The sequence below is a fragment of the Apus apus genome, chromosome 9 (genome assembly GCF_020740795.1).
Source record: "Apus apus isolate bApuApu2 chromosome 9, bApuApu2.pri.cur, whole genome shotgun sequence".
Classification (NCBI taxonomy): Eukaryota; Metazoa; Chordata; class Aves; order Apodiformes; family Apodidae; genus Apus; species Apus apus.
Window position 1 is genome coordinate 6,449,711 of NC_067290.1, and position 13,459 is coordinate 6,463,169.

Sequence of the window (13,459 nt, forward strand, 5' to 3'; positions counted from 1 at the left end):
CTCATGGTTTGGGTCCAGTGGGTGCACTGGAGCTCGTGTCCCTGCAGGCAGGTGCCTCTGGCTCGCACCTCATACCACTGGGGGCTTCAGCATGTTATAGTCAGGCTGCAGCCTCCTGGCAGGAAAAGCAAAACATCAAAGTCTTTTTAACCTTGTGAAAACCCTTGTATCAGCCATGCTGCAGACCCTGGTGAGTGTCCTTTTCTGACAGCTTTTCTCCCCATGTTCTCCATTGTGTACCATCAGTTCCTCCATCCCCCAGCCCATGCAGCAGAGCACTGAGCCCAGGCTTGTCCACACAAATCCTCTGCCCACGCTGGGCAGCCCTGCTCCATCACTGGCACCTTCTTATTCTTGTTGGTTTTGAAGTCACAACACACAGCTCCAAGGTAGATTGTCATTTCAAAGCTGTAGCTGAATACGTCTCTGACTGACAACTATGGATTGTTGTCAGTCAGACACAGAGCCCCTGAACTCTCAGGCACTTCACCCTGCAGCTCGTATAATACAGCAGAGCTTCTCTCTTATGTTTTTCATCTTTTATATCCTCCAAAGGGTTGAGATACAGTTATGGAACAAGTTAATTTATTTTCCTCTGAAAATAATGCAGTGAGAACCTGTGCACATTCACTTGCATGCATGGAGAGTAATGCTGACAATCCAGAAAGGAGAGCTCAATAATCACCATTATTTTGTTTTATGTTTTCAGCATGTTCATGTCCACATCCTTCCAAGGAGGGCTGGAGACTTCAGCAGGAATGATGATGTCTACAAGGAGGTAAGGGCTGCACTTAATTTCTTGTTCAGAGTTGAGTTTGCTGTTAGGAAATCACCTTAATTGTGTTCTACCTTGAGTGGAGGTAGTTAATGGGAACTCTGCATCTTCATCGGTTGCAAAGAACCTGCAGTAGCACCAAGCCCCCTACACTGGGACTTCCTTGAGAGCTCTGATTCGAGCTGTGGTCATACAGGGTCCTGAGGAGTAATGCCACCCATACCTTTGGTACTTCAGTCTATCACCACACACAGAGCAAGGTGACATTTCTACCAATAGTTGGATTCTTTTATTTTGAGAGTGCAAGGGAAAAGGGTGACCACATAGTTAGCCTGGCATTCAGGGAGCATGTCCTACCCTGTCTGCCAGCTTGGAGTGCAAAACCTCTTCCTTCCACAGAGGGAAAACAAAGGCAGTTTGTTACAACTCTGTCACAAATTGCCTTCTGGCCTGGTTTTTGTGGGGCTCTGCTCGTGCTCTGGACAAATCACATTGTAGCCCCCCAAGATAAAAATTAAGGAGCAACTGTGCATCTAGATGTATAGATGCATGTGTGAGGAATGTATGGCAGAGCTGGGGACAGAAGCTGTTCCAGTGTGACTGAATTACTGGCTTTTGTTTAAATGAACAATTGTACTGGCAGTAACAAAAAGTTTTCACCAGCTTGACAGCTGTCACAATGAGTTAATGAAAAAATCTCACAATTGTTAGATTTACAGATGGTTCTTAGAGGGTTTGGTAGGATCATCTATTTCAAATATGACATCTTCTCTTTCTGAAAGTAACTAATATAAACTTGTTCAGTGCTCCTGCAATGCCATCTGCTTGAAGGAGAATTCACCACATTTTCTGCTTTTGTATTTTTTCCTTTGTCATATATGCATGATGACAACTGCCCACTCCCAAAAAAAAAATAAAAGGTAGTGCATTTTAGGGTTTGCTGATGACTTAACTATGCAAAATGGTGAAAAAAGTTTATTGCTCACCAGTTACTTTGACAGAGACTGAGAACGCCATTAATGAGGGTAAAACCTTATAATGAGGCTGCTGAGCAGGGAGATCAAATGAAAATACCTGATGGCCCTCTTATGTGCTGCTGCAGTTAGAAGCAGTTAAGTGAGGCAAGTGGAAAGTTAACTTTTTTCCTTTTCAAATGTGTGAAGTGGTTTTGGATGCTGCACCAACCCACAAAGTCTGTTTCCATTTTTGTCGTATTTACAATTCCATTTGCTTCTTTTTTAACACATTTATTTCTCCCTTGTTGTATGTAAATACAAACAGACAAAACTCTGTTAATGAGCTAGACTATACATTTAGGGCTGTTAAATGCAAAATGGTGACATTGGTGAAAAATATTTTTATCTTGTAATTTTCAGTTACAGCAGCAATTGTAGGTGTTGCTTTTAGCAGAGAGAGGAAGCAAAAATATTTAGACACAGATGTGATAATATATCTTTTAGCAGAAGAATGTACAGCCTCAGAATCTAACCAGTCTTGAATATCACAGAGCCAACTTACACATTTGTACAGGCTGTAGCTGATAAAGGTGTCTTCTTTTTATTTTTATGATGCCAGGTCAAAAACCCCACATTTGATGCTATAAAAAGTTTGATGCAAAGTTCTATCCTTGACTGAATTGGAGGATGGAGGGACTTAAGCAATATGCTAGCAGAGGTGGATAATTCTGTTTTGAAAAATACAAACTGGACAAATTATTGAAAATACAGCTGTCTTAGGAAATAATTTGAAGCCTATGTCAGTAAGCAAAAATCTTTTGAAATAATGCCTCTCTGTGTTGTACCAACATGACATATGTCTTTGGCAAGATCTTTTAAAAGATTTAGGAAGATATGTAGATCATGGTGGGGCCACAGGCTGAAAATCTACGAGGGACAGAGTACCATTAGGTGAGATGTAGGTGCTGGAGAGAGCTTTAAATCCATCATCCATGAAATTTGTACTTAAGACAATCCAAAATCTCTTTATAAACAATGCTTCACTTCCATATATTTGCGTGATAGATGGGGTTGTAGTTTAGGCAGTAAAGACCACCTTCCAAAATTATCCCAACAGTCTTTTCCTTGTAGAATGCGACATGGAGGCTGATCAGCCTCCTTTAAACAATTTGTGTAATTTTAAACTGTACACAGGCTAAATTTTATATATTGTGGTGCCTGATTTAACTACCTCAGCTAAAGACTTTACTGCTATTTGGTGCAGTTTTCACAGATTCTGGATCTCAGCTCTGGTTCAGCACATCTGTTGCCAATCCCTATCTATCTGTAAACACCTTTGAGCTCTCCAGGCTCTGCACTTGTCATCTGGATACGCTCAGCTTGCTGCTGACAAATCCCATTGCTCTGTGAGCATTTGACAACGAAGGGAATGTCCAGATGTTGAGATATCCGTCCTCTTCGGAGACTTCTAGAGTTGAGGCAGCCAAAAAGTACTTGCAGTCTCTTACCATGTGCTTTATTTCTCCCATTCTGTTTGGGAGTGATCACCCATCTGCCTGACAAGAGAGAAAAAAGCATATCAGGTTGATCCCTGCTTGGATTGTTTACTGGGCTCTTGCACCTTCAGGCTTTTGTCAGTGAAGCTCTGACATAGCCTCAAACAAAGCAACTTTTAAGTGTAAAGAGTATACTTAAAGGTAAGGTATATCTTTAGCTTTTGATATTTAATAAGGCTGCTGATAGGCACTAGTGTCTGCTGGTTTCTGGATATATATTTAGAACTTGAATACTGGCACATCAGTTCTGGAAGACGTAAAAAAGGGGCCAACATCTCTTCCACAACACCTTCTCTAAGGCATTTCTTGGTGGAATATGTCACCTAGTATTTTAGTTTTGGTACCTCAGTGCATATGAAACAAGTCAGTACATTATTATTCTAAGATACAGAGAGAATGATTAATAATGAAAAATAAAAAATAAAATCATCTGCACTGAATGTTTTAGATGTATTTCCTCTGCATCTTTGTGGTGCTCTTTCTTGGGAGGATGTTTCCCAGGGAACGTTAGTTATCTGGGCTCACCACACTGAAAAGCTAAGGGTATAATTTTTTCAGTTCTTACTTTTCCCTGCAATTATTTGAAGCCTAATCCTGCAAGTGTGCACATGTCAGAGTTAAATTGGTCTTACATGCTTTTTTAAAGGATCACGCCCTTCATGTTTTACTGTTGCTGGATTACTTTTCTCATCTATATCTTGAGTACTTCTTATTCATTGATTCACTATTTTTCTTCTACAGCAAAACCATAGCTAAATATTAGGAAAACTTTTAATCAGAACTGACCTCTTCATTCCTCTATGTTTTCTGTTTGGTTTGAAATAGCTTAGTATTTTTACATGTATTAATCAAGGAACTTTAAAGACCTTCCTACCAAGGAGTTGCCTGCTTTGAAGTAGAAAAGTTTTTTTGCTATTGTGAAGGCAGGTTCACAATAACGGGTAAGAATTTGGTATTAATAAATGTCTTTACTGTAGAATGGCACCCTGTGTTGTTGCAGTCAGCACAAGCACTGCAGAGTTGTTGGAGGTCATAGTGTCCAAGGTGTTCAAGAACATTATCCTGAAAAGTCTCAGCAGTTTCACACACTCAGCCATCTGTGGGAAGTCCTCATTCAGAGTGTGTTTGAAAAGTCCATAGCTCAGCCTGTCCCTGGTCTCCAGTGAGTGGTTAGCCATTGCTGCAATATAAATAACATTCATCATCCTTTAGGTTGGCAGGTAAGTGCCATACTGGGCCAGAGAGTGTGGGGCTCTCTCAGAAAGGAAGACTGAATCAGAAGTCCACATTTCCACTGATATGAGTGCTGGCCTCAAAAAGTTAATTTTGAGGCTGAGAGACTTGGATTGGTGAGGGCAACTGGTCTCTCAGCAAAACCCTGAGCATCCCTGGCATGCAGAGATCTGGCATGTGGTGCAGGCTACTGTTCCTCCCCAAACTGTGTTTCACTTGGCAGTTGCAGCCTGCTGTAGTGGATGCAGCTGCAGCAGAGATGCACACCTGGGGCTGTGCAGGCAGGGCAGAGAGTGCCCATCACCTCACCAGCTTTGCTTTCATGCCCACCTCATTTCCTTATCTGTATTCTGTTCCCAACCCGGGGCTGGAGAGCACTGAAAGCAATGTAAAAGGGGAAAATGTGAATGAGAGAGGTTGACCCAAACCTGTGCCTCCATCCCCCTGGCTACCTGCCAGGCCTACATCACAGACCTCTTGTAATGAGCCTGGATGAAGCTTCCCAGTGTGAATTCTTCAGTAACAGAGATTTTGTAAAATGCAGAAGCCAGCAAAAGAATTTGGTTCATGCTGTCCTCCTTCCCTCTGGCATTCAGGCACACGAGGGAGAGAATCACTTAGGGAAAGATATTTTGACTTTGCGATCTTATTCAGCACATTATGTTAAATCATTTCAGCAAGAATACCTATTAGTAATCATTTCCAGTTCCAGGGAGGGTGAAGGAGGCACTTTGGCATGTGACTCAAGAACCTGCTGGGCTACTTCTTCAGGCTGGCAGAACAGGGGAACCATGGTGAATTCAGAAGTTTAGTCAAACAAGCCTGAAGTTTAATTCTCCATGAGTGGCTTGGACTGTGACATGCCTTTGCTATAACCTGCAGACAGCATCTTGCATGCTGCTGGGCACAGAGCCTGGTGCAGGGCTTGAAACCTGCACAGAGGCACTGAACTGTTTGGGCTGCTTCCTACTTAAAGGTAAGGTATACAGTGAAAAGATAAATAAGCCCTAATCCAGGTCCTGCTAGACAAAATGGAAAGATGCCCAACAGCTTCTGTGAGCATTGGATTGAGCTATCCATGAAAACTAATGGCATGCAGAGCTAATAGGCTGTTCCTTGGCCTTAGAATTATATTGCACCTTCTGGGAGCATATTGTAGCCTGCTGGTAGATCAGTCTGCTGCATCTGAACTCCCTTGGGGCCAGACTCTGCTTTCTTTGCACTCTGCATGGGTAAACCCATGGATAGGGAAGGAAGCAGCACAGAATCTAAATAGGTTTTGTTTGTTTTGTTGTTTTGTTGTGTGTTTTTTTTGTTTTGTTTTTTTTTATAAAAAGCCTACTGTGATCCCCAGGTACAAGTCTATTTCTCTATCTTCTTTTGATGTGGCAGCAATTAAATTCTTCCCAGTAGGCTGTGGATTTTATCCTGGTCTTGCCAGCGTTGCTCTTTTTATCTGATAGAGCATCAGAAGGGGTTTCTGCCATCCAAGGAGTATAAGCCTTTCCCAGTTCCTTCATGAGTCTTGTGATATTATAGCAACTCCAGCAGGGCAAGAGAGATTAACTGTACATGAATATTTCCAACTGAGAATGTTGCAGTAGAAGCTAAAACTGGAAATAATTGTGTTTTGGATTTGGTAGCTGAATGGACAAAAATAATTTTGAGTTTACCTGAAACAATTTTTTTTCCCATCAAACAACTTTCTTTATTGAGTCAAACAGGATGCTCTGTTCTCTAGACCATGATATTTTATCCGATTATGACTGGAAAACCCCTGGAGACTGCTGGCACCCTGTGCAAGCTTCTTGCATGCACCCAGTTTACATCAAGCAAAACTGACAAAGTTGTCAGTAGGGCCTAGTAGAGACATCCTATCATCATGTATCTCTCCCTTGTTTGTGGTATTTTCTGCCCTTTCCAACCCTGTGAGGCATTTCTTAATTTGATACCTGAAATCTCTGAGACCTTCCTGTGTGCTGGAAGCATTGCTGCACTTATTTTAATATAGCAGTGGATCATTATCAGAGCTGATTTAGAGTCATAGTCACAGATATCTCCTATCAGATCTAGAAAAGTGGAATTAACGATAGGAACAAATGAGAAGGGTTCCCATGAAGGCAGCCATCCCTCATCACCACACGTGCCCTTTACACCTGGACTTTGTCTGGAAGGTAATGTACACTTGGCATTTTACATATCATCGTGTATTCTCATTGCCCTCTAGCCTGACTGTCTCTCTGCATTCCATCACTGCTCTTGCTGCTTCTTACCCTTTCCTGCCTCAAGGTTTCTACAATCATTTTCCTCATAGGTAAAAAACATCAACTTCCAGAAATCACTTGCATTTGGTCTATTATATGGCAGAGACAAATTACTGTGACCATTACAGAAGATCTCTTGCCCTCTTCTGTAGGATGTTTACTATGTTTAGCTCATGGTATTTTTGCTCTTTTGTGTCCTTGCTGGTAGTTCATTGGCAAGTGACTCAGTGACAAAGAGCCTCCAACCAAAGACAAGTTGCTAATAGGGGGATTAAAGTGAACATGGTCTCTGAGGCCCATTTACTCTGTCAGTGCTTGGACTTGTTTAGCTGCTCAGGTGCTTCTTGTGTATTCCCAGTCCCCAGGCTAAAACTGTCTCCAGACCCCTGTGTAGCCTTTGATGCACAGTATAAGCTGAATTCATGCTGCTGAGGAGAACACGCCCTATTAGTACCCTAGATACTTGACTTTTTGGAATTGACAAGATGGAAAGTAAACAAAACTATCATGGAGTTGGCATTTTCCAGAGAGAGTTTTTCTTCTCTGAACTGAGATGTTGCCATAAACTAAAAATTAAATACTGCATTGCCTTCTGTTTAAGGTTCAGGATATAGCAGCAGCTCATTGATAATCCCCAGACTAATTCACACTGAAACCCAATGCACTGCGCAACAGATTATTTCAGCAGTTTGTTCTGCCAGTAACAAGAACTTGGACTCCTTCCTCAATCCATAGGAGTGGTTCTGGTAGGACCAGTAGCTCTCAGTGATCCAACCCTCTGACCCTCACTCAGCTGTGTAAAGATGCTATGGTTTTAGCTTGTGATCCCACAAGGAAAGAGCTCTCTCTACCCTGTAATTTGGAGCATTTTCTTTTTCTGCTGCCTTGCAAATGTGGATCACAGTATTTTGAGGTATCAGCTTTGTCTGGAGGAGGTTCAAGCACCTGGGTTCCAGGTATGTGGGAAGTGATCATCTCATAGGACACACCACCTGAGCTGGTTGTTGCTGGCAGTTTCATTGGCTCACCCAGCACTGAACCAGCAGCTTCAGTGATTCAGATGTGAAGCTACCTGTCACTTTTGTAAATCAAGGTGGAGGTATATTAGTGGGTCCAAGTGTTCTTCCTGTTTGGGAGTAAGTAAAAGTCTGATGGGATGAGTTTACCAATAACTGCAGGGTCAAGTTAATTTACTTTTTGAGTCAAAAGAGTGAAAAAATATATAGATAGGAGAAATAAGCTTTCCAGATATGTGCTTCTATTCTGGTTTTGTTCATTTTGGGGGCCTGGGGGAAGCAAGTATACTTTCTTTTTCCTTTATATATTTGCCCACTGTTTTCCATTTTTGGTTTTGGTGTTGTTGTTTTTTTTTCTTCTGGGGAAATAAAATTGTAGAAGGAAGCTGAACTGAAAGAGAGTTAGAAAAAAACTGCCAGTAGTCCTAACATGGAAAACAGAGAACTCAATGTCTGTGATTTTCAGAAAACAAAATGTCATGCTGAGAGTTTAAGTAGAAACAAAAACCACCAGACCTCTTATTTAGGCACTTTTAAATACAACATTCTTTGTGAAAATTAGAAAGTCTGAAGAAAAATACTTTTTTTAATAAACAGGTAATTTAATAAATTTATACAGTAGCATGCATATATATATATATATATATGGGCAGAGTGGAGGGCTTCAGAAGCACATGGAGTTGTTGCTGGTTTTTTTACCCCCTCTAAGAGATGGAATAATGCTGCACTTTTACATTGTTTTGTAGGATGCCATAGGTGTGTGCTTGGGTTTTATTCATAAACTTAGTGTCTGTGGGAACTTGTGGACCTCCTATTTTCCACAGAAATGAATGGGATTTGTGCATCTGCATCTCTGAGCAAGACCTGATTGTCATGCTGTGCTCAGTATTTCCGCTGCAACAATCATCAGTGAAACAGTTAACGACATTGGAATATAAAATGCCATTCCTGAGGCTCCAGAGTTAACACCTTGCTGTTACCAGCTCGCTGTGGTTTCACAGTTAGCACCTCACCTCTTTCTGTAGAAGACAACACTTTACATTACAGCTCGTGGTCTGGCAAAAAAAAGCTACAGAGTTTATCATAGGCAAGTTTCAGTTTCATGCATTTAAAACAGTTGCTAAAGAAAAATGCATTGCCAGGGAGAGCTGGGGCGGCGTTCTGTACCCTCATTGCCATATGGTAAGAAGGACTTAATGTGCGTGAAAGGCAAAGGTAGAAAATTATTTCAAGCTAAATACTGCAGGAACGTGTCTTCCTTTTCTAGATGCATTCGATCACAATTCTTTTCTGCTTTTTGGGCCCTGCTGATGCAAGTACAGCAGTTGCTGGGATGGCAAGGGCTCAGGTCTCCTGTGGGCAGAGCTGAGGAGGGAGTGAGATCCTACCATAGCAGGAAGAAAAGTGATGGTAAAATGAGCGCAGAATGAGTGCAGACATGAACTTCTGTTGCAACGTTTTTGCCATGAAGGTAGTCCAGAGAGATCACAGCCATGTTTCCATGCTGGGAAAGAAAATGTTCCTTTCGGTTTCGGAAAGGAAATTTTAACAAATGTTGCAGCAGAGTGAAAATTAAGTTTGACAGAGTGTCAGGATAATTATGCACAATTTGGTTTTGTTTAAATATGTTAAGCACCATTGTTTCTTTTCCCTGTTAAGAATTGACTTGAGTGCTAGGTTGCTGCAGTTTTCCTTAATTGCTTTAATCCTTGGCCTTAAGAAAATGAATACTTTAAATTTACACTTGTTAAGTATGTTAAGTACACTGCTAATGAAGAAGAGGCTTTAGCAATCTTTGGCTGACAAAACTGTATGTACAAAGAGAGAAAGTAAAGAGAAAAAAAGACAGAGGGAGAAGCTAATCACCAAACCATTCTGTTAATGCTTATTTTAATCATCCTGCCTGCCCTTCCTGGCAGACAGAGCCATTAGGCAGCCGAGGCAGGAGGCGAGCTAACACCGTCAAATGGTGCTGATGCCGAGAATTGGGCCCAGGAGTACAATTTGACTTGTCAGTTTATATAGACATAAAGCTTCATTGTTGTGCACAGACACAACTGGCTTTTTAAAAGTCTATTTCCCTCCTGATGATGTGAGAATCTGCTCCTCTCTCTCCTACTGTTCTCCACACCTCAAATTTATTAGGTAGCATTTATAACCTTACGCAGAGGTTCCGTGGTGCTGCAGGGGCAGGTGGGCTTCAGCAGTGCCACAAGCAGACCACACCTTCTCAGCTTCAAACCACAAGGTACCCGCTAGGATGGGGTGAGTGAAGAGCTTTAACCTCCACATGAGGTGGTATCTCCTTGCAAAGATCTTTAAATACCCATATCCCTGTTAATTCTCTGTGGCGTCAAGTGTATGTTTTAAAATACACAGGGTGCTCAGAAGAAGAGAGAAACCAACAGTGTTTCCTTGGGGGAAAAAATGAAATCTCCAAAATGTAATTAATTTCTGGAAACATATGTTTTCAAAAACCGCTCCTCTTGCTGTTTCCCATGTGTATGAAAATTTTATCTTTCTGACAACCAACTTGTGTGCTAACAACTTCTTTTGGCTGAAAATGCCTCCCCATGTTGAAGGGAGCCACTGAAAGGGTTAAAGTTAGCCCAATGCAGCATTTTCCCCAGATTTTCAGCTTTTGTCTTCTGCAAAATGGAGAAGGGGTTTATTGGTGCCCAGTGAGCAGCACCATTAACTGCTCCAAGAAAAAGCAAGCTTCAAAACCCTGCTTGACTGAGTTGCATCCTAGCTATAGCTATCCGAGTGCAGGTATTCCAATGACTAGGGAAAGCAGGGGAATAAGGCAGCCTTTGGCCCCATTGCCTGGATAGTAGCAACATTATGTATAGGGCTGGCAAAGAACCTTTTCCTGCCTCTAATTTCAAAAACTCATCCTGAGTTTGTGAGAAACCTAAAAGCAAATCCGTCTAACATTTGTATCTCCCTTTTGCCTACATGAATCACTTCTCTGTGCTGGAAACTTGCTTCTAGGGATTGTAATCTCCGTGGAAGTGGGAAGGTATTGCAATAAGTAAGAGTTTTTAATGGAAGGCCTCTTTTTAGATATTTTTTTTTTCTCCTGAACCATCACTTTTTTCTTTCTTTTCATGAGGAAAAAGTATCTTCTTGTTCATTACATTAGTGTCTTTGAAGTGGCAAATGCACACAACTGCCAGATCACGTACAGCATGGGAGTTATGCAAGGTTTTCTTCAGCTGAAGCATGATTGTGAGCAGTAATTGAGATTAGCTCCCCAGGAGAACGGACTCTGCTCTCCTCCTCATTTTTTTCCCTCAGTGAAATAGTTGTACTTAATGCATTTCTGAGTACACTCTAAGTGCTAACATACTTTCTTCCTGCACCCCTGCCATTTGTGTGGCAGCCTCACTGAAGAAATAACTACATAAAGCTGCATAAACACTTAAGGTCTGAGGTGTCTGCTTCCACTAGCACTCTCAGATTTTCTATTTGAACATAATTTCATTTCACACTTTTACATCTGAAGTGCTGGTTTTTGGAGACCTCCAAGTATTATTATTATATATATATGTTAATTAGGTTTCCTTCCAGCTCTGTGAGTGCATTAAGTAATAGTACTTGCAGGTGTGATGCCAAGAGGTGAAGGGACATTGTGACATTATGGAGTGACTTAGGGTAAAGCTGCTGAGTGCAGATACATCCATGCATCTCTGAACAGGGAAAAGGAGGGAGGTGGATTGGTCACCCGTTTACAGCTACATGAAGTAATCCAGCATGTGAGGTTCACACTTCCTTTTAGGAAACTGTGGCCTGAAGGCAGCTGGTAGATAGGCTGGGATTTGCTCTCCAGCTCTGAGCAAAATTGAAAACTCTGATGACTCCAAAGAACTTTGCTTCAGCTTTTTTCTGGAGAATACTGCTGGCATTTACAAAGTCAGGCTGTCACATGGGAATACACTGCCTTAACTCAGCTAAGGCCTCTGAGCTGTAGTAATTGGTCCTCTCTGAAGGTGGACACCTCAGGTATTTTAAAAAGGGATTACGTGTTCACTCACCAGTAGATAAGAGTGGTTTTACTAGGCTGGGTATCTACATTCACTGATGTGTTGTCTTGTAGCAAATGCTTCGGTAACACATTACAAGAATGAACATGTATGTGGAGCATCCCAGCTTTTTTTGCTCCGGAAAGGCACATCCAGGGAATCTTTTACATAAGCAGATTTTCAGGTGGAGTTTTCTACAAAAAAAAAAAGATAAGCAAAACAGCCAGGGCCTAGCCTGCTATTGGCTTTCAACAGCAGTCAGATTTCTAAATACCCTGACTTTTGAAAAGCCAGCCCTTTATCCTTCTGTATTACATTGCAGTGAGCACTATTGACACTCAGTAGGATGTTATTGGCATGTGATTTTTTTTTCCTTTCATCCTGTACAAGGGCAAGAGACAGAATTGTCCTGCACTGTGTGTGAGCAGAGGAGTTTGGATTGATGTATCAGCATTTTGTGTTTCTTGGTTGCTTTTGTGAACATGTGCAGGAGGAAAAGAGCAGTAGAACAAGGACAGTTCCCAGGTTAGATAATTGTACTCCATTGATTAACAATCTTTACTCTGCTTTTAAGTGCAGTAAATATAATAAAACCAAGAACAGTCTGATGTTTTCCCACCACTTTTAGCAACCCCTTGTCATTTTAAGCTGCTGATATTTCTTCTCTGGTACTACCTGGTGATCATTTTTATGCAATTCTTATGTTGCTTCTTCTCAAGAAATAAATTTGCTGAGAGTAAAAGAAGTTGCTCATTAGGGCAATGTAATTAAAGGAGAAGTAGACATCACGCCAAGTTCCGTTTTCTCTGCAAAGCGCCACCTTGGAGATTGCCTGAAACTCAATTACTCGTTGCTATGCCTATTAGGGAGAACAATGTGCTGAAATGATCCCTACTCCTAATAACCTTGTTTTCCACATGTGAATCATGTTAATACTTTTTTCTTTAGTGCCTTAATCACCAAGTATAAAATGGGTCTATTTCTAGAGGGAGAATGGGGAAGGTGGGCCGTGTGGTGGGTGTTCTCTGAATTGCTACTCTCCTTGGAGAGTTTCTTGTTTCCTGCTGGTCCACAGTGATTTTTGCTTGTTGTTGTTTTCTCTTAATTACAAGGAATGGCGCTTATTAGCAAATTATATCTTGATAAGCAGTTTTCCTCTAGTGAAATGGAAATGCTCATCCTCTGCCTTGCTCCCTTCCTTTGGGGAAAGGAGTGTGCAGTATCTTCCGTGTCTCAGTCTCTTCTGCCTTACCCCGTGGTTTAACCAAGACGTGAACAGAAAGCTGACATTAACACTTGCTAAATAGCCTTCTTCCAATAAACAGTCCAGTGCCTAACTTTTCTCCCCAGTGTGAAACCCTGATAGCTTTCCATTGTCGTCCTAATATGGTGTCTTCAACTTCTGTGAACAGGCTGTTCTTATGGCCCCAAAAAATCTGTGTTCCCCTCATCAGGCTGTGTTACAGGGACCTGTGAATAACAGTCTTCTGTCAAGGGCTTTGGAAAAATCTGAAGCCATGAAGGAAACATGATGTACTCCTATCCAGCCCACAAAATAGATACTCTCCTTAGCTTCATGCTCAAGCCTATCCCTCTAAATTTACAGGCAATCCATTGACTGGATATTCCAGCAG

The 13,459-nt window shown here is 41.5% G+C and overlaps 1 protein-coding gene across 2 annotated transcripts in view; it reads left to right on the forward strand.

The window, feature by feature from the left end:
- Positions 1 to 13,459, forward strand: part of FHIT (fragile histidine triad diadenosine triphosphatase) — a 558,573-nt gene that overhangs the window by 467,066 nt on the left and 78,048 nt on the right. For both annotated transcript variants that reach the window (XM_051627731.1, XM_051627730.1), the window contains one exon: positions 710 to 778. In XM_051627731.1, the coding sequence (XP_051483691.1) occupies positions 710 to 778 (69 nt within the window). The remainder of the gene's footprint in view (positions 1 to 709; positions 779 to 13,459) is intronic.